Genomic DNA, 27,329 nt, shown 5'->3' on the forward strand with positions numbered 1-27,329 from the left:
AAGTGGTCTCTATGACATAGAGTCACACACTCTCTCTCTTTTTGTGGGCCAACAAATTAACAATAGTGTACTGTAATTAATTCTTTCCCATTGAATTATTTATGCTTTGACACCTATCTTTTTATACATGTAAAAATAATTTTATTTTTACACCCTAGTATGCCCCTACATATATAGGTGCGTTTTATAGCTGTTTTTCTAAATATAAATATAGATGTATTTTGTAAAGTTGTGTATGAAATTTATGAAGAAAAGGAAATGAAGAACACTCGCAAAGCACGCTTGACAAGATCATCATGTGCATGCATTAAAAGGACTCAAAATTCTATATATTTGAAGGGAGAAAAAAAAAAACCTCAAAACCAAACCATATATGCGACCCTTTTTGTTGTTGTTGTAATTTGCAACTATGAAGCAAAAGCAGCACCCATTAATAATATTAGCTTTCAACATGCTTCTTTTCTTTATGATTTTTCTCGTATGCTCAACTTACTCGTTAACGATTCCAAGATTGAGTCCCATTGCTGAATGGGAAAAGACCACTGCTGATGATTATTCAGATGTGAAAACATTTTATTACAATCAAACTTTAGATCATTTCAACTATAATCCTCAAAGCTACCAAATATTTCAGCAAAGATATCTCATCAATTTCAGGTATTGGGGTGGGGCTAATTCTAATGCTCCAATATTTGCCTTGTTAGGTGCTGAAGAACCAATTGATAGTTCTCCCCGAGTCATTGGATTTTTAACAGATAATGCTGCTTCCTTTAGTGCTTTAATATTATACATAGAGGTATACTTTACTTTAATTTACAAATTCAATTTGCTTGGTTTAGTAAAGTTTTTTTTGTTCTGGAGAGATTAATTATGTGTATGTTTAGAGTTAAAAAAAAATGTATATATTTATTCTTGTAGTTTTTAAAAATTAAGGGTGCAAATAAAATATTTTTAAAATTAGTTTGCGATTATTAAAATTAAAAAATTTATTATTTATATTTATTATATTTTTTTAAATGTTAATAATTATTTACTAAATATTATAAAAAATTATTTTTAGATTAATTTAACGAATAATAAATTACTTTTTTACAAAACTGCATTTTCTTTAATTTAATTCATTCTTTAAATTTCTGTTCCATCACCAGCATCGATATTATGGAAAATCTATGCCATTTGGTTCTAGAAAAGAAGCAATGAAAAATGCAAGTACTATTGGATATTTCAATTCAGCTCAAGCACTAGCAGATTATGCACAAGTCATCATACATGTAAAAAAGACACTACACGCCAAAAATTCACCCGTCATCGTAATTGGAGGATCATACGGTGGAAGTGAGTTTAATTTCTCAATTATTCACTGGTTCTTTAATTATATAATATTTTGATAGAATTTAATTTGTTACTACGTAGTGCTTGCCACATGGTTTAGGCTCAAATATCCACACTTAGCCATTGGTGCCTTGGCTTCATCGGCTCCAATTCTCTACTTTGATCATATTACACCACAAGATGCCTACCACTCAATTGTGTCAAGGAATTTTCAAGTAATCTATATATATATATATATTATCGTTTTTTTTTTTGTATTTTTGAAAGAGTCATAAAAATAATGATTGACATGGATGCAGGAAGCTAGTAAGACATGCTATGAAACTATAAGAAAGTCTTGGGCTGAAATTAAAAGAGCAGCTTCTCAATCAAATGGTCTTTCCATTCTTAGTCAGAAATTCAACACTTGCGAGTATGAACTCTATTTTTATTTTGTATGCATTATCTTAATGGATTTTTAGTTTCTTTAATAAATTATAAAAAAATAGTTTTAATCTTTATCATCAATTTAATTTGTTAAATGCTAAATGTGATATGATTTTGAGCATTTAACCTGCTTATTAGGGTTAAACAAACTAACAATATAAATTTAAACAAAATATTATTATTATGTATTTGAATATTGACCGTAAAAAAATATTTTATAAAATCAATAATTAATATATGGTTACTGTTTCTAATTGCAGACCATTAAAGCAAATTGGTGGCTTAGTATACTATTTGGAACTAATGTATATATCTGCGGCACAATACGATCGTCCACCGGATTATCCAGTTAATGTGATTTGTGGCGGTATTGATGGAGCTTCTTCTAAAAGTTCAGATATTCTCAGCAAGATATATGCAGGTGTTGTGGCTTTGACCAAAAACAACACATGCAAAGTTTATGGCCCATTTCATGGATCTGAGACCAGTGATGGTTGGAGGTGGCAGGTAATAATAATTAATTGCAATTTAAACAAAGTTAAATTAAAGATGTTCGACTATTTTGTTTTGCTTGTACCTCTTAAATTATAACGTTTGAAGTTAGTCAAGCCAACTCATTAATCAATTTGAATTCAACTCGTTAATATTTTGATAAGTTGAACTCATAATGAGTTGGTAAGTCAAATTTAACTCTAAAATTAAGTTCATAAATTAAATGAGTCGAACTTATGTTTAAATAAACTCAACTTATTAGCTTATAAACTGATTCAATTATATATATTAATACTCATCTCTTATATGCATTTAATCTATATTTTTAATATTATATATACATATGAAATAGTAATATATATATATATATATATATATATATATTAATAATCTTAATTATTAAAATATTTATATTTATTTTTTATATAATTTTAATATAAAACATAAATAAAAAATTTATAATTATTGATAGATAAATAATATATAAAATCAATTTTTTAAAATATATGAGTTATAATTTATTGAGTATATCAAACTTAAATTTAAGAAATAAACTCAATTGTTAACGAATCAAGTCATGAGTTAAACTCAATTTCCGTGAGTTAAATCGACTTACTTTTAAGTTTTATCCCTATACCTTTAAACTAATTTTGTAATGGCATGTAATTAAGACTCATCACTCATAACAGACATGATGAATTATTGCAATAATATGTATACTGCGATAATATGGTATTTATTTTTCTAATAAATGTCATTTTAACAAGCACAAACTCCCGACCCTATTATTGATCTTAAAAAATGATATTTAATTAATATTTTGTTGTAAACTCAGACATGTAGTGAAATGGTGATACCCATCAGCATAGGAAACAATTCCTTATTAGAACCTTCCCCTTTTAATTATGAGAGCTTTGCGAGGGATTGCAAGAAAAAATTTGGTGTTGCCCCTCGACCCCATTGGGTCACTACTTATTATGGAGGCCATGTAAGTACATCTTTAATTTGTCACATCCATATTTATTTATATGTTATTTACTATCATATATTTCAAATTTAATATTTGTATGAACGTTAAAGATATAATAGATGTTACTAAGATGATGTATAGTAAAATCACTAAAGTGGTCTTAAAATCTTTTATATTAATAATGTTTTTAACATATATAGTGTATAATAGGGACCTAATAATAAGATTTTTTTTTGTGGCTAATTAATGACAGGATATCAAGTTAGTTCTTAAAAATTTTGGCAGCAACATCATTTTCTCAAATGGGTTAAGAGACCCTTATAGTAGTGGCGGGTAAGCATCTAAGCCATATAAATTACAAAATATTATTGATTATTCTAAAATATTAATAGTAAACATTTGTGTGAACATGTTATGTATTATTAATAATTTCAGGGTTCTTAACAACATATCAGATAGTCTTATTGCTGTCCACACAGCTAATGGTATGTTCCTACATTATATCAATAAAATAGTTTTTCATGGTCTTTTCGTTCTATGTCCCATCCTTTTATTTATTTGTCAATTTCAAATATTACCAATTTTTAGGATCTCATTGCTTGGATATGTTGGGTGCAAAGAAAACTGATCCAAACTGGTTGGTGGAACAACGGAAGACAGAGATTAAGATTATGAAAGGGTGGATCACTCAATACTATGCTGATCTTAAATAAGTGCATTCAAAGACATGAAAATTTCAAAGCAAACTATTAAAGTCATATATATGAATATGACTATATGAGGTCTTTATTTGTGAAACTCAAATAAAAGAGTTAGTTATACTCTACTGATTATCCATATTTTCGATAACACTTTTTGTCTACAGCTTTGGTTAGTTTTGGTTAATCCATTATTACTTTAGCTTTACGTTTGCTTTAATAATATTATTATTCTTATGAAATATTAATAATTATAAATTGGCAAGAACCATATACCAGAGAGATTCGTAAAAAGATTATCATTTAAGTTTAAATCACCATCAATTTTCTTTTTCTTACACCATATTTTGTGATAAATTCATCAATCAAATTAAAACTCTTACATCTAATAATATATTATCTCAAATAAAGAGAAAAAGACAATATAGTTCAAGAGTGATGTGTAATATCGGCAGGGATAACAATAATTTGAGTTTTTTTTGTGACTAAAGTAAACTAAACAAAGAAAAATAAAACAAACAAAATAAGGAACTGCTTAAATAGAGGGAGAGTCCGTTTAAGATTATTCTTAAACTCCTCTCAAGGTGAAAAAAACTCTACATGCGAAAGTTGTAATTTCATCGCCATCTTTGTTATAGTATCTGCCACCGTATTTGCATCTCTCATAATCAAACGAAAGTCAACACGTTAATTCCAATGCACGATATCTCTTATTTTGAGCACCAATGAATCAATAAACCCAAAACCATCTTGAGTAACAAGATTAAATGCTTCCACGCAATCCGTCTCACAGATAACATCTCGTTGACCCGCATCCCAAGCTAAGAGATATCCTCTCCAAATAGCAAACAATTCTCCTTGAAAAATACTATTACTCTCAATCATTCTCAAACACCTTCTTTGTCAACTCCCATTATAATCTCTAATAACACAAGCAAAACCAATACGATCACCCGAGCCAAAATAACTAGCATCACAATTAATCTTAAAAGTACCAATGGATGGGGATTCTAAACACCATTTAGAGTAGAGGGAAGGGACATACGTTGTAATTCAAAAATATTCATAAACTTCTTTTCTAAAATTAATGCCAGACAAATCACTTTTTCCGGTGGCCAAATTTCATGAGACAATAATTTGAGTTTAAGATTTAAGATTTGAAAAAAAGACAAAAATAAAATTATAACCTGAAATAAGGATAAAATTTATAAATATTAGTTAAACATTTCCTTTTTTTATAGTTTTGTGTTCTCCATTTGGAGTTAAAAAAAATAATATATTAACGAATTAAAAAATTAGGACGTTATACATTGAAGTATTTTTTCATTAAATTTAACACCAATAAAAACCACTCTCATTGAAAGAGTATCATTATATGCACTTTTTTTTCTTCTCCCCCGCACTTCTTCAAATACACGCATAAGTCATATTCTTTTTCTTTCAAATTTACGCATACCTCCTTCTCCTCCTCCTTCGCGCTCGCAGATTTTTCTTCTGCTCCTCCTCCTCCTCCTCCTCTTTCTTCTCTTCTTCTTCTCCTCTTTTGCTATCATCATCACCAACAACACAACATTTTGCTAATAGATTATTTTTTCAATCCAATTGAATGGAATGCAAGTGCTAAATTGAATGGACGCATATGTTCTGAATTGAATTGAATTGATAATCTCTAAATTGTAGGTATAGGTGTTTTAAATTTGATTTTATACAATGGATAATGTTTCGTTCATTTAGTATTATATAATTGTTTCACCTTAATAACGTGTTCGGTTTATTATGCAAAAAACTGTTTTAAATTTGATTTTATATAATGGATAATGTTCCTTTCATTTAGTACTATACAATCGTTTCACCTTAATAACGTGTTTGGTTCATTATGCAGAAAGCTGTTTTGAATTTGATTCGATATAATGAATAATATTTCATTCACTTAGTACTATACAATTGTTTTACCTTAATAACATGTTCGGTTCATTATGAATTGAATTGAATGGCGCACGTGTTCTGAATTGAATTGAATTGAATTGATAATTTCTAAATTGTAGACGCAAGTATTTTGAATTTGATTTTATATAACGATTAATGTTCCGTTCATTTAGTATTAATTTCACCTTATTAACGTGTTCGGTTCATTATGCAGAAAACTATTCTAAATTTGATTTTATATAATGGAAAATATTCCGTTCATTTAGTACTAATGGATAATATTATGTTCATTTAGTACTATACAATTGTTTCACCTTAATAACATGTTGAGTTCATTATGAATTGAACTGAATAGACGCATGTGTTCTGAATTGAATTGATAATCTCTAAGAGGAGGAGAAGAAAGAGAAAGAGAAGAAGAAGGAAAGAAGAAAAGCTTGCGTGTGCAAATTTGGAAGAAAAAGAATTTGCGTGAATTTGGAAGAAGAAGAAAAAGCGCCGTGATTTAAAAAGTTGTTACAACAACTTGGATAAGGATTTTACTTGGATATAGAGCTTTATTCTTAAAAAATTTTGTATAGTTATTTAGTTAAATTTATATTTTTAAATGAAATTTTAAATAATAAATTTAAAAATTAATTAGTTTTATTAATATGATAATAAATATCTATATAAAATCCTACTGCATGAAAATAAATTCAATCTATAATTAAAAATAACAAAACGAAAGAAAGAAGCAGTCACCAAAAAAAAAAACGAAAGAAAGAAGCGTGAATTATTTTTGGGCTCAGTAATAACAAGATGGATCCAATCCAAAAATCTAAAGCCCATAAGTAGCACTATAGCAGGTTATGTGGATATTTTTGGACATTTCTAGTGTTAAGCCCAAAACCTATCCGAACCCATAACCCAACCCGCCCAAACCCAAACCCATCTGATCGTCTCTCTCAAAGCGTTGAATTCTAGCACCAAGAGACAAGCTCCCATGGCCTCCAAAAGACGCAATTCACACTGATAAAAAAAAAAAAAAAGAGATGCTATACCAAACAAAAAATAACCCTAAAATCGTGTGAGTTGTTAGAATCAGATATAGAGAAGAAGCAAGGCCGAAAAAGAAAACAGAAGATTCATAGAAGGAGAGGAAGATCGGAGAGATGGAAAATCCATACTCGGTGAACAGCCCAAGGAGGACGCTGAGCTTCTCGAAGCAGCGCAGAGCAACCGTTTCCTTCTTTGATGACAAAGCCTGCGCCGGCGAGCATGGCCCTAAGCCTTCTGAAGTCTATGGCTTCGTCGGTTCCATCACCACCGTTGCCGCCGCAGGTTCCTCCAACCTTCTTCCCTTTTTGCCAATTTTGATTATTCAACTCTCTTTTTGTTATTTATGGTTGTTTTGTGAATAGTTATCTTCCTTGTGTGGGCTTATGTTCCTGAATCATGGCTACATTCTGTTGGCATTTATTACTATCCTAACAGGTTAGACAACTAGTCATTTTCATTACAAGAATTCTCAAGTCTTAATTTGAATTCTTGCATATTTATATTGAAATGTGTATTTGTATTCGCTAAGATAAAATGAGTACACACAACATTTACCAAAGCAAAAATGGCATTGGCTCTTGCTTTCTTAGATATTTGGGTAGAGAAATCAGCTCAAATATTTGTATTCACATTCTAAATTTATCTTGTATGACGTGATGATGAAATTGCTCATCAACTTATGCTATTTAGGTATTGGGCTCTGGCAGTACCAACTTACATGATGGTGACCATTGCACTGATGCTGTTATTCTACATTGGTCTTAACTTCATTTCAACACCTTCCCCTGCATCTATATACACAGTTTATGGTGAGTTTGATGCTGACTTATTTATGGTTGATTTTCCATAGGCATGTGATATTTATAGGTTACCTCCTAAGCTTCTTCAAAAGTGAAGGAACATTTTTAACAGTTTTCCTGCAATACATTTTTATTTTCAGCTAAAGCTTTAAATAATAAATTTGTTCAGATGAATGCAGTAGGGATCCTTTGAGTCCTGATTCTTCTATGGAAGGAGATGAGAAACCCATTGAACCTATATCAGATATCGGTTTGGACAAAATCAATGATATCATGTTCAATGCCACAACCTAACAACAAAACCTGTCAACAATCCAGTGCTGGCAATTCGATGTTATAGCTGTTAGTTTTGAAGATGATTGAGCTGATCTTGCAAAACAATGACTGGAATCAAGTTTAATATAGAGTTTATTCTTTTTTTTTTTTGTCTTATGCTTGCATTTTCTAAAGTTTTGATGTAAGCCTCGCTAACCGTCATCTGTGAGCGAATTGTAAGATGACCAAATTTTTTGTTGGGTGTTAATAATATATATACAGATTAAATTGAATTTCCATGAACTACAGAACTTATTTCATTCTCATAAAATTCATGCACTCCCATCACCTGATGAGTAATTCAGCAAACCATGAGAAAATTCAATCATTGTTAAACTTTATATAAAAGCAGTGAAGTTCCTAACTACAAAATGAAAAATGGCAAGCACCCAAGTGACACAACCTATGAAGAAGTATCGACAATGTAATGATCTCAGTTTATAAAAAGCAGCATTACAATCTAAGACCTATCCTTATAGGCTTAGAACAACACGAACTAGAAAATAGTAACAAAGTTTTGGGATAACTAATTGATAATTACTTCAAATTACGTAAGATGACCAAATTATTATGTACGGTTCAATGTGAAGCGAATCAAGGTACTGTAATTTTTTGGCATTCTGATTAATTCTCCAACTTACAAAAATGACATGTTGCATTTGTCACTATACAGAACTTAACAGATTTAATAATTTAAATAAAATTATTTTACGCTGTTATTTAATTAGATATTATTAATATCAAATAAAAAAAGAAAAAGAAAAAATAGATTGATTAATTTTTAAATAGTTACATGAATATAAGAATTTAAGAATTTTTTTTGAATAAATTAAAAAATATTATTTTCAAAAAAAAATATTTTAACTTTAAATAGAATGATATGTTTTTTTTATAATTTTAAACAAGTTTACTCCACTACACAGTGAACTTCACCTTGAATTTTTCTTACTCAAATTCTTAAATTTCACAAGGCAATAACAACTATTATTATCGGTCTCTAGAGTACATAAAAGTACACAAAGAATACATAAGAATAAATTGTTTTTTTTACATAATTATTTTTTTAATTTATAATAGAAAAGAATCATTGTTAAACATGATTTTCACCGAACTCATTCTTAAATAAAATACATTCGGAAAATTAAAGTTAATTTAATTTTATTTGGGAAATAATAAATTTTTTAATTTATAATAAAAAAACCAAAAATTTAATTATACACTTTCATTGAAATTAAACTCATTTTTTAGTAAAAACACAAAAAGGTGTGTTATAGTGAAATGAATCAAATGATTATTTCTGTACCAGTGAATTATTATTTTTTTTAAATAAATTGATAAAATAGTCTTAAAAATTCGACAATTTTCCCAATAATTTATCAGCCAAAAAAAATGCTAAATGATTGATTAGCATGAAATCTAATCTAACTGTGAATTTGTAATTGAACATATATTGTAATTTGGAATCTGTGTTAGAGAGGGAATTTAGCGAGTGAAAACTTTTGAGTCTACGAAAAAGAAACAAAGCTCCTCAAGAACAAAGTTACAAAGAGAGGCACAAGAAACAGAGAAGAAATATTGTAATTTGATATCGAAATCAAACAAGTTGGAAAGATGATAGGTTTGAAGCGATTGCTACCAAGATGTTCAACTCTCAGTCGCACTCTCACTCTCAATCTCAGAGATTCCGTCGTGGATTCCATTTCAGAGAAGAATCTCCATTACCCAATTCTTCTCCCTCGCCTCACCCCTAAACGATTCCTTGATATCCACCAGGTCATCCTTCATTCTATTTTTTCCTTTCTATCCTCATTGCAGCACCCTAAAAATGTGGCAAAAATCGTTTTTTCCTCCCTGGATTGAATTGCTTTATGTATTTGTGTGTAAAATTTTCCCCTTTTTGGCAGATGAGAAGTAAGGCAGCGCTTGAAAAGGAACGTGCTCGAATGTGAGTTCAATTTTTTATTTTTTGTGGGTGACATTTCACGGAGCGGATTTTAGTGTGATGAATTGTTAGTGATGATGCTGATGGGTTTTTTCTTGTGCAGTTTAGATGAAATGAGTAGGGGATATGTAGCTGATATGAATGAGTTCAAGCAACATGGTGGTAAGGTATTGCAATGATATTTATATATATATGATGTATGATGATAAGCTTGTTGCAATGTAATAATTTACAAAGAACTCTTTGATTTGCGCACTCCTTTGTTTTGATAGCATGTAGTGAGGTTCCACGCATCTGAAGTACAAACTCCTATCCCCCCCCATAGGTAAAGTTAGAATTTTCATTGCTTAGTTTGGGTTTGCAAATTCTTGTGTTCTGAAATCCAACTAAGGTTGCTTAGAAAGGGCACATGGGGCTCGCACTTGGCAGAGTCCAGTGAGGGTATATGTAGTTGGTGTTACCCTCCTTACTATTGTGCCAAAGCTAAATTCCTAAGTTGACATTGTCAGCTAACGTAAATCCTCGAAAGTGCATGTTGCTGAGTTTTTTCCATGTTGGTCCCTTGAACTTTGAAGTTCTAGCCAAAGTTTGAGATAGGTTAGAGATGAAGCATGTTTAGTGTCTATTAGATAAGAATAGGACAGATTCATCCATGGTTTGGGGTTTGTACAGATTGCTGTCGCTAATAAAGTGTTGATACCAGCAATGGTAGCTTTGAAGTTTCCTGATTTGGAAGTCAGCTTCTCAGATGGGAAAACAATGAAGCTTCCAATCCGTATTTCAGACAATGCAGATGCTGCTCACAAATCATCTGTCCCCAAGGCATCTTTGGTTTGTCTTTCATTCCGAGCAAGCTCCCAGGTAATGAATCATGGTAATAGCAATGATATGACTTCTATTATGGGGGGGCGTTTCCTTTTTTTTTTTTCCTGGGTTTGGTTTTGGCCTGATATTGCTGCAATTAAATTCCTTTATTCTTTTCAGGAAATGATCAATTCATGGAGTGCGCCCTTTGCAGAAGCATTTAGTAAATCAGAAGATGTTCATTTATATCAGGTAATTAACAGTTTGATTCAGGTTGTTTGCCATTGATCCTAACATATTAGGTATTTAGAAGGACACAGTTTAATATCCTCCTCCAAATGAACCTTTTTGTGGGGGTGGAAGTGGGGTGGGGTTTGGGGGGAGGAAGGGGAGTCCTAAGCCAGTGTTAGATTGGGCTTAGTTGGAATATAACATCATCTCATTACTCCCTTTGTTGGAAATCTTAATGGTTGCTCTTAGTATGGGATTTTTGAATGATCAAATACAATTTACAATTGAGGAATTGACAATTTTCTATCAGGTATCATTTATAGATTCGTGGCTATTATGCCGGAGTCCTATAAAGCGTTTCCTTCTCTGGACAATGAAAAAACCAAATCAGGAAAGCAATGATGCACTTCAGAAGCACATGGTCTTTAAATTTGGTGATCACTATTATTTCAGAAAAGAACTGCATATACTGAATCTTCTCACAGGGTACAGAGACTGAAACTTCTTTTCCGCATGTTCAATTCATGATTAGCCAATGAAATCACCACTTATGAATATTAATGTTATTGACATTTCAATTTTTGCCACCCAAAAAATAAAATAAAAATTACAGGTATATCTTTCTACTTGATAATTTTGGTAGAGTAAGGTGGCAAGGATTTGGATCAGCCACAAAGGATGAGTTGTCTTATCTTGTTTCTTGCACATCATCACTTCTTGAAGAGAAGTGAGGTATTAATATAAAGGCTATCCTCTTGCTGTTTCATTGCTTAGGCACTGCTGCAATAATGTCATAGTTTTTTTTTTTTTTTCATTGGTCTGAGATTAATCTTATATTATGTATTTGCAGTGTCCTTATGATATGATTAGCATGGCAATTTACATAGACTAGCTTTTCAGACATTTATGCAGCCATCACTGTTTTATGGGGGTAAACAAGAACACTGTAACCCAAGGAAGAAGCTGCATGAGAAATAACTTTTTCAATTTTGTTTTCTCTTTTGCTACATCTTAGAGTCTCAAATGTATCAGCATATTCAATAATAATACAGTTTTCCTTTGTATTGAACCAGTTTTGATCAGGTCATATATATCTATTGTGAGGCATAAATCTTTGGCTTTGTACTCTTATTAAGAGCAGCTTTTATCAAATTATACAACTTTAATTCAAAGAAGACACAATCATATTGTATAACTGTATCTGCGATTGAATAAGTAAAGTAATTCTGTCAATAAATTTACAATGTTGCAAAAAATAATACAAAAAATTTTAATGAACTGATTCTACATGTCTGATAGTATCCGACAGAATCACCTATAGCTAATTTGGACAAACCAACCTATAACAATGCATAAATGAAGCACAAAAAGCAACATTCAAAATAATAAATGTGGGTGTGGTTTTTGCCGATTGCCACAAATAAATATGTACCGGCAAGAGAATTTACATAGGAAAAAATACATCTTAATTCTATGCTCCCACAATATTTATATACGCTATAAGATCACTATGTAGCAAATCAGTGTTAAAGCTAAGAACCCTATGTTTATCAGCTTGTTAAGTCCTTCATGTGAAGAAGTGCTGCCACTTAGTTCTCCAGCATTCACATATTCACTTCTTCCAGTGCCAGTATTTGCAGACACATTAACTGACGAACCACCTATGTAAAAAAAAATTTAAGATTGAATATGCATTACAATAAGAAACAAGCTAACTTTATCATGGCATCCTATAATTCTCATTCTTTCCAGAAATTAATTAAAAGAAAAGTTTCAGGTAGTTAGCAATAAGGGTTTCATTTTAACTATAACCGCTAACAGATACATTATGCTTAGGCCTTGAGCTATGGCTACAAGACATTGTTGGCTTTAAGAACAATAAAATTTCTTGGTTGGAATGGAAAACGAACAACTTAGGAGCTTCAAGAAAAAATAATAAAAATAAAACATGAAATAAAATAAATTACAGTTATAGGGAGCCCATCCAAGGCGTTGACCAGCAAGATCATAAACAACGATTTTGTCTTTCAATACAAGGTCTGCAAAGAAAGGGAACCCAATGTTAAGCAATATTTTTTAAATTTGACATTTCGACAGGTTGATATTGCTGAACTCCAAAAGATACTGTAACTGAAACCCTAACCTTATACCAAAGAAAACACAAATATAATACATACCTCCTAGAATTGTAACATCTTGACCAGAGATTTTCTGAAAGCCAATACACCATACTGCTGCACCACCCTATAATATTCAAAGGTGTGAGTGAGATAACTATGAGTAGATAATAGAGAAAAAGAAGGACTATGAGTCAATGTCCTAAAATATTCTCTATATGCATATTTTAGTTGTAAAATGACATGTGATGAGAAGTAGAATGCCAAGTTTTCTCAAAATGCAGAAGGGAAGCAAAGGAAAGAAAAGAAACAAATTAATAGACCAGTCATGTAACTGATTCCTGCTTGAAATGGATGTATTTGAAAGTCAATTGAGACCTCAGGAAATCAAAAACTTAGAAATTTAAGGTTGAATACTCACACTAGAACTCTGCTGTATAAGATAGTCTTGTGGTTTTAAATCCATGGATGCACCTCCCGCAAAGTTCAGACTCACTTGAGGAAAAATATCAGACACACTAAACATAATATAAACAGAAAGAGTTAGAGAGAAAGAGCGCGGAGCTTATTTGTTTTCGAGTATTGAATATGCAACAGACATATAAGAAGAGAAAGAATATCTTTAAAATCCTAACCTGCCAGTGACTAAGTAACACTGGTTTCCCTTGGAATTAACACTGCTTACGGATTGTGGAATTGAAGACGTAATCTACATTAACAAAAATAGCATTTTTGCAATCAATGTTTATAAACCTCTAAGCAAGCAAATAAATGACAATATCTTCTATTGATCAATTAAAAGCTCTGTAATCTCCTTAACAAAACTCACCGCATTGACAAAGGGATCATAAGCTTCCTCAGCAAGATATGCCAAAGTTGTTCCAGAATCAACAATGGTACCTTTGTTGCTTGATGTTGCAAAAACTGATGAATCAATTTGTAACTTCTGGCCGTTGACAGAGATACTCTGCAGATTCAAATTGTAATGTGGCCTGAAATGTTTACAAAGGAAGCAATTAGTCCAAATGCTTTTCCCAAGGGACATTTTATCATGCCACTTTATTACAAATACCTTTCATCAATAACATGTTTAAATTATTCAATTTCATTCAAACTTTTGTATAGAATTTTGAAGACGCAATAATGGGTGCATATCATATTGTGTAGTTCATGGTAGAACACTAAATTGATGGGACAATTCATCTCCAACTTTTGGCATCCATTCCATGCTTGAAAGTATATATCTTTGCTTAGATGAACAATCAGAAGCCAAAACCAAAATATCAAAATAAATACTTGTTATCTCTTCAGTACAAGTTTTATTAAATTATCTTATTATCCCCCTAAGAAACAAAGCTTCATTGACTCACTAAATTTAATAAAGAATTTCACACCAGAAAATGTGTTTTTTACTTCACAACCTCTTATAAATAAAAATGTAGCATTTGTTTTTCTGTATAAAAGAACTTACTGTGATGCTACAAGTGAAGTATAAACAATGTTTGGCTCCACAATCTCACCAAGAACCAATATGCCGCCACCACTGCTATCTCCTTTCAGACAGTGAGAGAACACATTTGGAGCTACTCCTTGCGAGGAAAGTTGGGAGATAACAGACAAACCTTGTTGTCCGAATCCAAATATGCCAGCGACAGCTCTATCAGACTTTGTCAAGTCCCCGCTCTGCTCTGTGCTACATCTGCACCATAGAGACAACACAAGCAAAGTGGTTTCAAGGATTAAACCAATAAAGCATAGATAACACTAAATAGGGATGTCATACTGTTATTCAATTAATATTTCAAGTATTCAATCATCCCAGGGTTATGATATCTCACCCAAAAACAACAGATGCCGTGGAATTTGAAGATACAGATCCCTCAAAAATAGTGTTGAAATGCATCAAATCCGAAACATAGTAGCCCGATGTACCACTACCATCTCCATACTGGAAACTATAGGAGCACTGGTTACCCTGACTGGAACAGGTTGCATCTGATGATTGAACTCCAGTGTTGCACCTCTGATCCGAGCAAGAGATCATCGAAGACGTCGATGAACGCGATGCATCGAAGAAATTGAGTGGAATCTGCATCAAAACCCAGCAATCACACCACAATTTTAACAATTCCAGCACTATGCAAACATTTTAACATGATATTGAATTCAAAAATAGAGAACAATGAATTAATTACCTGAAGGCCACTTGTTTGGGGACAACCATTGCAAGAGGTGCAGCTAACCCAGAGAACATCACTGCCAGTGTCAATCTGCACATAGAAATCAACTGGAGGAGAACCCAACTGCACTTTTGTATAGTACAACCTGAAATTCAATGCCATTAATTTCAAAATTAGAAAAAACACGTAAAGTTTGATTCTTTGTTTGAACTACAGAATGAGAATTGCAGGAACCATAAAGAAGGGTATTAATTTATCAAAAAGGGGAAAGAACAGGGAACAAATTCCATTCTCCAAATCCCACAAAGCGTTTCAAAATTCAAACTGAATTGCAAAAAGAAATAAAAAGAGAAAAAAGTACCCGACTTGGAAGGGATCGAAGGTGCCTTGAACTTGGAAATCAATGACCCCATTATTAGTGGACTGAAGCATTCTTCTGTGCCTCAGCATGTCACGTGCTCTCAGCTGACTCAGCTCCACTCCATGATTCGTCGGAAACGCCCTCTCCAAGCTCAGCGTCGCCGGAGATCCACCAACCGCCGCCGTCGCCGCCCCTAACAAGAACACCACCACCCACGCCACAAAACCAGCCGCCATTCCTGTCGGTCCTTAGCTTGCTTTTGTTAGTTACTATATATAGCTATATACGTATGTGTATACGTGTACGTATCTATCTATATGTATAGCTATACATACATTCACAGCTATGTATATATAAGAATTTGAATGTAGAGACTAATGGGAGGGAGAGAAGAGCAGAAAAGGGTAAACGCTATGGATTAGGATCTTCTTGTTGGTGGTGTCGTCTTTTATCATCATCATATCATATCATATCATAATAATTCCAGAGAGAGAGAGAGGAAAGTTCCAAAGAGACAAGAAACAGCAGAAAAGGACAGAAGAAGAGAGGAGATGGAGGAGGAAGAAGAAGAAACAGAGAAATGAGTTTTGAGTTTTCAATTGTCAACAACGGATTACGTTAACACTTACCTTCCTCTGCTTCCCTCTCTTCTCTTTCATCACTTTTGTACTTTCGTTTCTCAATTATTACTTAATTTATATTAAATAAATTCAGTTTTATTAAATTTTTAATTATATTTTATATCTTTTAATTTATATTTTTATATTATTTTTAATATTATAATTAAGTCTTTTTTTTCATTAAAAACGTTAAAATTAACTAAATATTTTTTTAAAATACATGTGATCAAAGATCTAGTTAGATTTTTAATTATGAATAGTTTCAATTTTTTAAAAAATATTCAATTAACTCTAATATTTTTAGTTTTCTACACTAAAAATATCTAATTATAAAATTAAAAATAGTGTAAAAATTTAATTAAAAATTTGATAAAATAATTAAATCTAATTTAAATTTACTTTTTAATAAAAATTATAACACACATTAAATTAAAATATGTATAATTATACTATATAAATACAAAAAAACAATTATTACTTATTTGTATAAAAATATTTTTTTATTATTTTAATAATAAATTATTTTGTTAAAACTTAAAACATATATAAAAACTATTAAATACGGAATTTAATGACTAATTTTTAATACTTATAAATATTTTTTAATTTGTATTATTGTATCTATAAAAATAATTAATTACTTAAATATATAAATCTTATTTAATATGTAAAAAGTAGTTTTAAAGTTGAATTTTAAAAATAAAAAAATACAATAGATTCTATTTATTTTTATAATTTTTCAATTGAATCGGATTAACTTATTGATAATAATAAGATTTAAACGTGAATGAAATAAATTATTTGAATTAGCCATAATAATATGGCACAACTAGAATGTTACGTTTACTTTGATTATAATTTTTTCTTTTATTTATGTCCAAAAATAACAATATCGAGTACAAATAACTAAAATTGTTAGTAATTGTTAACGTAATTGTTAATTTGCACTCTTTTTTTTATTTGATTATTTTTAGGTGAAAACTCAGTTGATTTCATATGAAGTTGGTATTTGAAAATTGTTAGATAAAAATTTAATCAAATTAATTAAATTATCTAACGATTTTTAGATAGCAACTTCACATGAAATTGACTACACCTGAATTTTTACACTATTTTTAACATAGATTTAAATTTTCTAAAGTTTAAATTTTACTTTAGAGAATAAAATATGATTTTTACTATTTATTTCATAGATAAAACTAAAAATAAATATAAAAAAGTTATTTAAAAATAAAAAATCACACTTTATTCTCTAAAATAAAATTAAAACTTTATGATCTAAATCCTTTTATCATTGGGTTCGTTCGCATTTGGCGAACTACATGTTACGTAATCATGTGCGTTCTTCCCACGCGTTTTTCTCTCTCCTCTTTATTTTTATTTATTAATATCAATCAATAAAGAAAGATGAAAACAAAGATTGGTTGCCTTTATTCTTGTGGACTTTTCATTCTTTTGGTCAACAAACATTTAGTTATATGAATATTAACGTCAGGTTAAAAAAAAAAATTAAAAAATCCTCCCTAAATGCAAATCATGCATATGAATGTATATACGCTTTTTATTTTTGATACAGAGAAAAGAATGTAGTAATATAACATTATAGAAAAGAGAGATATTTTTTATATATGTAGTGTTAGCAGAAAATAGACCCTCTGATTTGAGTTTGAAAAAGAATAAAAAAATTAAAAATTTTAATCGGACAGTCTGATTTATAATTTCGAAAATAAAAAAATTAATGTTAAAATCGGATTGTTCGAGTTTCATTTTAACAAATTAAAAAAATAAAAATACAAATCGAACCCTCCGATTTGGTATTTATTTTCTTCTGCAAGCAAATTGGACATTCCAATTTGTAGTTTATTTTTTTCTTCAAACAAATCGGACCGTCCGATTTAAATAAAACACCATATAAAAAAAATCTAATCTTCCAATATCAATGTATTACACATATATTTAACTAATATAAAAAAAATTAGTTATATATATATATATATATATATATGATTATGAATGTCTACTAAGCAAAAAAAAAATTGGTAAAAATTTAAGTATAATTATTTTTATGTGTTTAACTAATAATTTTACATAAAAATAATTATGCAGCGAGGGTTTTTTTTAAAGCCAGGGATCTAATTTTTTATTAAAGAAATGAAATTATAATTATAATCCATGTAAAATATAATTGATATGTATGTTGACACTGTGATATATATGTATCTCTTTACACTTTTCTTTCTTTTTCTATTAAAAGCTTTTGTATTGAATAATATATATAATTCTATTTAATATTTATTAAGACGTGGAATTATATGTCACATTATTACTATCTGAGGGAGATCACATTAAACATGAATCGTTATTCCTTAACCATCACAATCTCTACCAAATTCAAGACTATGGATATTTATTCTGTTAAAGATATGAGGTAAAGACAAATTAACATAATTAATAAAATGAAAAATTATATAAGTATTTTTGTTAGTCTAAAATGAACCTAAATAATTTTGTGTAAATTAGTCATCAGATATGTCACTCTTCAATCATTCATAAAAATAACAAATAAAAAATATACGAATTGTTTGAGCTATTTTACACACACTCTTAATCTTCTATTACAATTTCTGTATACTACTTACACAAGAATAACTGTATGCTTGTTTTTACATTAATTATTATTATAAAAATTTATGTGAATACAAAAAAATTAGTCATTAATTCAGTTGTAATATATTTAGGTGTAAATATATTTATTGTTTAATTTATTTTAATATAAATAGAGAAGCTTATATTATGGTAGAAATTAAAATAAGCAAAAGCAGTACTTTGAGCTTTTTGCTTTGCTCCTCATCATGTCAATAGCTTTATCCAATTCCAATGCACAATTATTTCAAATTTCACCTTTAAAAAACTGTACTCCACCTAGAAGACCACCATATTTTGGCTTTTGCTTTCATTTTCAGACACATAATTAAAAACAGGAAGGAAAAAAGAAAAGAAAAGAAAAAAAAAACAGGATATAACAAATTGAATAATATCCATAAAGCCAATTTCTCTATTTACATAATTCCACTTGGCTAATAGACTTAGTTACCTTTTTTTTTCTCTTTTGCTTCATTATTGGCATAATGTTGAATGTGCTGAACTACCACATTTAATTTGTGGTTAGTAGGGATTCAATTGTCATTATTATTTTTTTTTTTTTTTGCAGAATAAGCTTTTTCTCTTTTTACTTTTTTTAAATGAAGAAACCTTAATTACCTAAGTCAGAGACAGAGAATTCATATCACAATTTGCACAAAGTACGGTTCCTACTTCATTTCCCATTGCATGCCTTTCATGTGATATTGCAATACAAATTTTCAATAGTAATATTAATCTTATATTTAAATGAATGTTTAATTGAAGCTTTAATGGTGAAAACTTAGGTGTAGTATTAAATAAAAATTTAATCAAATCAGTCAAATCATCTAATAACTTTTAATTATTAACTTCACTTAAAATCGATTGCACTTGATCAGTTTTCACCAACTTTAATACAATATTCAGAAAAGTCCTGTAGACTTTAATGTTATTTCAACTTTTAAATTAAAATAATATTTTATAGTAATTAAATAGTTTTAGCATATTATATTAATTATATATATAAGTTTTCTTCACAGTATCATCCAATTATCATAATAAATTATAACAAAAATAAAAATAAATATATTTCATAAAAATTTAGCTGACATATTTTTTTAAAGATATATATATTAAGAGTATAATATATTTTTATGTATTAATATGTTGAAAATGTTAAAAAAATTTTAAAAAAATTGTCACATATTTGTTTATATATAGTATTCTTCAAATATATGTTTGAGACTATTATTAACATCTAAAATAAAAACTAAGAGAGAAACTTCAGGTATTTTAAAGATACTAATATTTCAATAGTCTTAGTCATTAATTTTAATTATAAAAATATATATAATATATATTAATTAAAATAAATAATTAAAATTATTGAAACATCAGTAATTTTTTATAGTTGATTTGCTGTTTTTTAGAAATAATGTTGTTTAATTTTAGAATTATCAAACGGGTTAATCCAGTCTATTTAGATCCGATCTGTCCGAACTTATGCGCTAAATAAATTATTTGTTTAAATCTATTTTATTTATAGATTATAATTTTTCAGTTTAAATTGTTTATGATCAACACGATGCATTAAATAGATTGATCTGATTACTCTTTTATTTTAGTTTTTAAAAATATGCTGACAAAAAATATTATTTTAAGTTAAAAATCTTAAATGAATATTTTTTTAATTAAGAAATCAAATTTTTAGGTTAAAAAATATCTATAAAAAATAAATAATTTTTAATTCGTTATATTTTTTAAATTAATTGAACTCTTTAATTTAAAAATTAAATAAATTTAATTTTAAAGACAAAATTAATCCCATAAATTTAACCCATTTTAATGATCTACTCAATTTTTCGAACACTGAATTTGTAGGTTTGTACGAATATATCAATGGTTGTCTTAGGTTCAATCGGTCTGTTACTGTCTCCGGAAGAATGCTGTTGTTGTATTATCTGTCTTGGCATGAAACGCTATTAATATTAATTAATATTGTATTACTATTTGATTAATAGAAAAAAATATTCAACTTTCAAAAGGTTGATATTTTCTAGAAGATCAGATAGATGCATCATAGACCGGCATCAACTATTTTATTGTGTGTCAAAAGTCAAAACCATTGACGAAATAAATAAATTAAGTTTGATAAACTAATTAAAACTACCCTAAACATTTGACTTAGTGCAATTCATATCAAATTAAATCTACTTGTCAGAAACATAAAATTATTGATTTACGAAGATAGTGTGACAAAAAAAATGTAAAATTTGCACACACAAGTTATAAACAGAGACAAAAAAAATAGTGAATTTGTTGTCAAACTGAGGCAACATCCCTTATGATTTTATTTTAAACTCATAAGAATGTGAATCATCAGTCAAGTTATGTCGATGGTTCCAATTATTTTTTATTCAATAAATTAAGCAAGATCAGAGACCTTATAGTAATATAATGAATTGAATTGATGAGTGAGTTGGCAGCTTATTGAGTAAATAAAAATACATATATGACATAAACATATAAATTATAATAATTTCGACTACATTATTAACAATATTTTTGTCAATTTTTATTTATAATTATATTTAATAAAAATATTTTTATAAATATATCTAATAAAAATGTTTTTTTACGATTATATTTAATAAAAATATCTTTATAGATATATTTTTTAAATATATTTTTTTATACATATATTTAAAATATAATAATTAATTATTATTGTCATACAATAAATTAATATATTAATATCCCATACTTTTCTAAATTATAATAATTAAGTTGTGTTCCAGAAAATACCCAAGTCATCCCTCATACCAAGCTGATGTGTGGTTCGAATTCCATCCACACATTTGCATTCAATTCCTAATAATCGATTGACAAATAATGAATAAATTATCAATCTGACAAAGAATTATGTTAATCAAATATATTATGCATAGTTTGTCTAATGATTTTGCCAATTCAAAGTAGCTATTCTATCACAATAAACTAATAAAGTAATAAACACAGCATTTTAAGATCAAAATAAACAGAAAATAGAGTTTCATTAAGTAGTAATTTTAATTCATGAATTAAAATTTGTTTACTTTGCATTTTTATTTTTTATTTTTAAAACTTTGTGAAAGGAAAAGAAAATAAATCAACAAAATCTTATTTTTTATTTTTTTTAATATAAAAATTTTAAAATAGAAAATACTAAAAATACAAATAAAAATACAAACCAATTACAACTTTAATATTTTAAGTTCAATAAATATGTTAATAATTTTATAAGTTAGTTTTATAAAATTTAAATTAAAATTTGATAAACTTTATCATCTATATATTCATACACGTCTCTGTAACCATTGGAAATTAAAGTAAAGCACATTATTGATGAATCTTCAGCATTTCTTTGAACCTTTTGGGAATAGTAATTAAAGAAATAAACTCTATAGGAAGTTGGGTCTGTATAGACGGCTATATCTATATATCTATTAATATTTCTTTGTAAGACTCCAACACGTTTTTTGTTGTTGTTTTTATTCCCTATTTTCCTTGGTCCCTTCGAAAGTTTAAAGAATACAAATGTATATTCTTCGTTGCTTATACTATTAGTTTATGCTTTATATAGACATTGAAATCATCGTCAAGCTAAGGCATTACCGAATTTTTGGTCAACATGCACCATCTCAAAGGGAGCAAAACGCGCTTCATCCTATATATGTATTTATATGGATTTACTATCTTCATAATTTTCAAATATTACTGTTTTTGTGTAAATAACCTGAACGTAGTAGTAGTCTTGATTATAGGAGTTGACGTCAAATTTTAACCTTTAATATTGAGTTATAGGCTGAGATGATTCGAGTTCTTTGTCTAGAGAGATATCACGTCATGAAAAGTACGAACAAAAGAGGAATGTACCTGCAAAAGGTATTTCGATACTTAAGTTAGTACTGAAAAATCATTGTCCCGTTTGAGGATAAAATATCATATCTTTATAGGTGAGGTAAAAATGATCGATTACATTTTATTGATCATCTAAATTGAAGAGCAGTTATTAGGTTTTAATGAGTGATAATACCTGGTCGAACGTTTTTATTCTAGGATGTAGTCTGTTGAGTCTAAAACGTATAACGCCGAGTTATAATGTAAAGTGCCGAGTTATGACGTCGGATTTATAACGGCCGTATCACAGCCCCCAAGCTTAGTCTGAGAATACATTTTAATGAATCATAAGTCGGCCATTTAGTAAGATCATAACTCGGCCATTGGATTAGCCTTGGAACCCCCGATTTAAGATGCTTTATTAAAACAAGGAATAAAATCTTTTGAATTTCAGACATTATTTGAAGTTAACGTGTATTGGAAAGTGTAGTAGTATTTGTTATTGATTTTGCCTTTGAATTTTTTCAATGTAATTTTGAACCATTGATTTAATAGATGCAACAGTTAAGGTTTTTCATGGAACTGAATAGTTAATTTGAATAGTTGCTGAGATGATTTTGATAAAAATGAATTAGTTGGGAGAAAATATTGTGTTAGTTCACCTTTGTTTGGTGATTTGATTGAAGATTGAGTTTGATTACGCATGTGTAAACGATGCGACTTTGAATTGAAGAATGATCACGAATGAGCGTTAGTTCACCTTTGTTTGGTGAAATGATTGAACATTGAGTTTGTGCATGTGTAAACGATGCGGCTTTAAATTGAAGAATTATGGCGAATGAGATGTTTGGTGAATTGATTGAAGATTGAGTTTGATTGAGCATGTGTAAACGATGTGACTTTGAATTGAAGAATTATTGTAAATGAGCGTTAGTTCACCTTTTTTTGGTGAATTGATTAAACATTGAGTTTGATTGCGCATGTGTAAATGATGCGACTTTGAATTGAAGAATTATCGCGAATGAGCGTTAGTTCACCTTTGTTTGGTGAATTGATTGAACATTGAGTTTGCGCATGTGTAAACGATGCGACTTTGAATTGAAGAATTATGGCGAATGAGATGTTTGGTGAATTGATTGAAGATTGAGTTTGATTGCGCATGTGTAAACGATGCGCCTTTAAATTGAAGAATTATTGCGAATGAGTGTTAGTTCACCTTTTTTTGGTGAATTGATTGAAGATTGAGTTTGATTGCGCATGTGTAAACGATGCGACTTTGAATTGAAGAATTATCGCGAATGGATAAGTGTTTGTGCTTGTATGATATGTGATTGAATTTGTTGACTGTTGATAGTCATAGTTTGGAAGAAAGTTGATATAGATCTGATGATAGTTGATATAGATTTGACAATGACTGGTAATGATCGATATAAATCTGAAAACAGAGATAATAGATATATACTTGAAAATAGAAAAATAGATATAGATTAGCAAATAGAGATAACATATATAAATTGGCAAATAGAGATGATAGATATGGATAAGAAAATAGAGATGACATATATAGATCAGAAAAACAGATATAGATCGGTAAATAGATATAATAGATATAAATTGAAAAATAGAGATAACAGATATAGATCGGCAAATAGAGATAACAGATATAGATCGGCAAATAGACATAACAGATATAAATCGGCAAATAGATATAACAGATATAGATTGGCAAATAGGGATAACAAATTCAAATCGGAAAATAGAGATGATAGATATAGATTGAAAAAATAGAGATAACATATATAGATCGGCCAATAGACATAACAGATATAAATCGGAAAAATAAAGATAACAGATATAAATCAGAAAACAGAGATGACAGATATAGATCAGAAAAATAGATATAGATCGGCAAATAGATATAACAGATATAAATTGACAAATAGAGATAACAGATATAGATCGGCAAATAGATATAATAGATATAAATTGGCAAATAGAGATGATAGATATGGATCGAAAAATATATATAACAGATATAGATCGACAAATAGATATAACAGATATAGATCGACAAATAGAGGTAACAGATATAAATTGAAAAATAAAGATAACAAATATAAATCGGGAGATAGAGATAACAGATATAGATCGGCAAATAGAGGTAACAGATAAATTGAAAAGGTGTTTGCTACGGTACAATGATAAATTTATACGTACCGATACAATAAAAATAATAACAAATAACAAAACGCCATGTGGATTATATTATTTATATCAGCATTTATTGTTTTTTAAAAAAATATATATCATATCAATATTTTTACTCAAATATCCTTATAATTTAGGAAAAATAAAAAATACTTTTTTATTTAATTTTACAAAAAGACCCAAATACCCCTTTTTTTATGTTAGAACAAAATTTATCTCCTAAAATTAATCAAATCTTAAAATTGAGCTCATTTATATTTATAAATTTTAAACAATTTAAAAAATAAAACAATATCTGCTATCAATTTCGTGGATACTATTCCATAAACCCTAATTTCTACACATCTGAAAAACAAAAATTCAAAAGAACTGTTCTTCATCTTTCCTGGGTTTTCTTACATCTTTCTCAAAGAACGTCTCTCTCTCTCTTTCTCTCTCTCTCTCAATTCGCATACTGAAACTCTCTCTTCTCTCTCACACTAGCCCACTAGAGTCTCTCTCAGTCTCACTCGAGCCTCATCTCAGTCACACTCGCCGGCGTCTCCATGTGTTGCGGCCTTCCCTGGGCTCCTCGTTGCTGGCGACAGGAGCAACTCGTCGGATTGTCGTCGCTCGTCGTCTTCTGGTTTTGGACCTCGCCGTCGCCGTGGACCGTAGTCCGTTGGTGAGTCCCTGCATCGTCGCTTCCCCTATTCTGTCTTTTCCAGATTTCCCTTCTCCTTGTATTTTGAGATGATGTTGAATTGCTAATCAATTAATTTACTTTGTTTCTGATCTAAATGTTGCTGTAAATCATGAATGATGTAGGATTTTCTGAATTTGGTGCTAATAACATGAGCTAACTTTTGGGTTGATGAAAATCCTCACTGGGTTAAATTTGGAGCTAAATTTTTTGTTAATGAAAATTATCAATGAGTTGAATTTGTTGCTTTAATAATAAATTTGATTCTTAGTATTGATTGATTTGATTCTTACATAGGCAGTATTGGTCAAACTCCAAATTTGTCTGGAAAAGATATAGATGTTGACTTTGAGATCACTCCATGGACTAGATTTACTTGTTCGGTTATGTTTTGCTGTATGTTTCTATTCTGTTTTATCTTTTCATGTGCAATTGTGCATGCATTAGTTAATCTTTTTGCTGACTAGTATTCTAAGATTAGCTTTTAACAAATTAAGGTAGATAGCGCTAATGAGCCCTTATTTAATTGAGTGTTTTTAGAATACTTGCCAGTAAAATTATTGTAATAATTCTCTTAAAATTGTTCATTTTATAATAATCGAATCAAAGAAGTTGTACCAACTTGATCTTGAAGAAGAAACGAATTATCTTTTGGGAAAGAGGAAGAAGAAGAAGAAGAAGCCCTTTCCCAGTGGAGCCTCCACGGCACCTGCCAAATTTTCTGATGCTTTCACAGAATCCAATTGTAATACCGTATCTAATGCGTTTGTTTGTTGTGTTTCAGGTATTTTTAGGAATTCTTTGCACAAGAGGCGCACCACTGGTGGAAAGAAGAAGGTTTGAGGTTTGGAGGAAGAAGAGAAAGTCTGCTTTCACTCTCTTTTTCAATTCTCTGTGTTTTTCTTAATTTTTTTTCCGAAGTGCCTTAGTTTCTCTTAGTTTCAAAACCAAATCCCCCCAAATTTCTAGTTTCTCTTAGTTTCAAAACCAAATCCCCCCAAATTTCAACCCTTGTCTGAATTTCAACCCAAGTCCTTGGTCCATGTTCAATACCAAGATGATGGCACAGAACTTTGTAGTTGATTTGAATAAGCCCTTTGTTGATCGATGATTCTAATATTTACTTGGATCACTAATTTTACGTTATTGCTTTTGGATCATATTTACAGCTGTAGTAATTTTTGGAGACTGGTTTTGAATATTTTTTGACGTTATTACTTGAGATCCTATGTGTGTGGACATGCAGATGGCCTTCTATTTCTGTTGTGGTCAATGAGACTAAAGGCTATAACAAACAAATTAATAAAATTGTGTCAATTGCACATATATAAGAAATCATTGAAAATTTCCAAGCGCATATGATCTATTTTGGTTGCAGAGTTGGACGATGTCAGAATCTCTTTTATATCTAGGTCGAGCTAAGTTTGTGAAGTTTTCATTAGAAGTGCGAATTTCTCTTATACAAGTCTTTTTTTTCCCCTACAAAAATGCTTCCTAAATTGTATTTCTCTATTAAAAATTTTATGCCTGTTAATGAATGAAAGTCTTACTTTTGTGTCACTGAATGACAAGACCACCATTCCCAGGCACTACAAAAAACTCCTGGATTTACATCAACCTATAGTCAGATGGCGCATAACAGATGGCTCGAGTTAATTGTACCATTAAAGTAACGTAGATAAT

The 27,329-nt window shown here is 29.6% G+C and overlaps 4 protein-coding genes across 4 annotated transcripts; 3 read left to right on the plus strand and 1 right to left on the minus strand.

The window, feature by feature from the left end:
* The first annotated feature begins 240 nt into the window (after positions 1-240).
* Positions 241-4,046, plus strand: LOC112706847 (uncharacterized). Its single transcript, XM_025758364.3, has 9 exons — positions 241-796; positions 1,149-1,335; positions 1,414-1,547; positions 1,632-1,744; positions 2,019-2,265; positions 3,086-3,238; positions 3,474-3,553; positions 3,656-3,705; positions 3,809-4,046. Exons 1-9 carry the CDS (start codon positions 410-412, stop codon positions 3,931-3,933), a joined length of 1,476 nt encoding a protein of 491 aa, XP_025614149.1. The 5' UTR covers positions 241-409; the 3' UTR covers positions 3,934-4,046.
* A 2,742-nt stretch (positions 4,047-6,788) lies between these two features.
* On the plus strand, positions 6,789-8,243 carry LOC112706848 (phosphatidylinositol N-acetylglucosaminyltransferase subunit P). Its single transcript, XM_025758365.3, has 4 exons — positions 6,789-7,167; positions 7,248-7,320; positions 7,576-7,694; positions 7,855-8,243. Exons 1-4 carry the CDS (start codon positions 6,999-7,001, stop codon positions 7,977-7,979), a joined length of 486 nt encoding a protein of 161 aa, XP_025614150.1. The 5' UTR covers positions 6,789-6,998; the 3' UTR covers positions 7,980-8,243.
* Positions 8,244-9,435: 1,192 nt separating this feature from the next.
* Positions 9,436-12,046, plus strand: LOC112706850 (uncharacterized). The gene is made up of 8 exons (XM_025758367.3): positions 9,436-9,773; positions 9,905-9,945; positions 10,046-10,109; positions 10,615-10,803; positions 10,927-10,998; positions 11,288-11,463; positions 11,591-11,709; positions 11,828-12,046. The coding sequence occupies exons 1-7, from the start codon at positions 9,612-9,614 to the stop codon at positions 11,706-11,708; spliced, it is 822 nt and encodes a 273-aa protein (XP_025614152.1). The 5' UTR covers positions 9,436-9,611; the 3' UTR covers position 11,709; positions 11,828-12,046.
* Positions 12,047-12,164: 118 nt separating this feature from the next.
* Positions 12,165-16,327, minus strand: LOC112706849 (aspartic proteinase 36). The gene is made up of 10 exons (XM_025758366.3): positions 15,636-16,327; positions 15,290-15,419; positions 14,933-15,183; positions 14,566-14,793; positions 13,924-14,086; positions 13,730-13,803; positions 13,516-13,612; positions 13,155-13,221; positions 12,945-13,016; positions 12,165-12,638 (listed from the first exon to the last, which is right to left on the minus strand). Exons 1-10 carry the CDS (start codon positions 15,869-15,871, stop codon positions 12,475-12,477), a joined length of 1,482 nt encoding a protein of 493 aa, XP_025614151.1. The 5' UTR covers positions 15,872-16,327; the 3' UTR covers positions 12,165-12,474.
* Positions 16,328-27,329: the final 11,002 nt, after the last annotated feature.

The sequence above is a fragment of the Arachis hypogaea genome, chromosome 8 (assembly GCF_003086295.3).
Source record: "Arachis hypogaea cultivar Tifrunner chromosome 8, arahy.Tifrunner.gnm2.J5K5, whole genome shotgun sequence".
Lineage (NCBI taxonomy): Eukaryota > Viridiplantae > Streptophyta > Magnoliopsida > Fabales > Fabaceae > Arachis > Arachis hypogaea.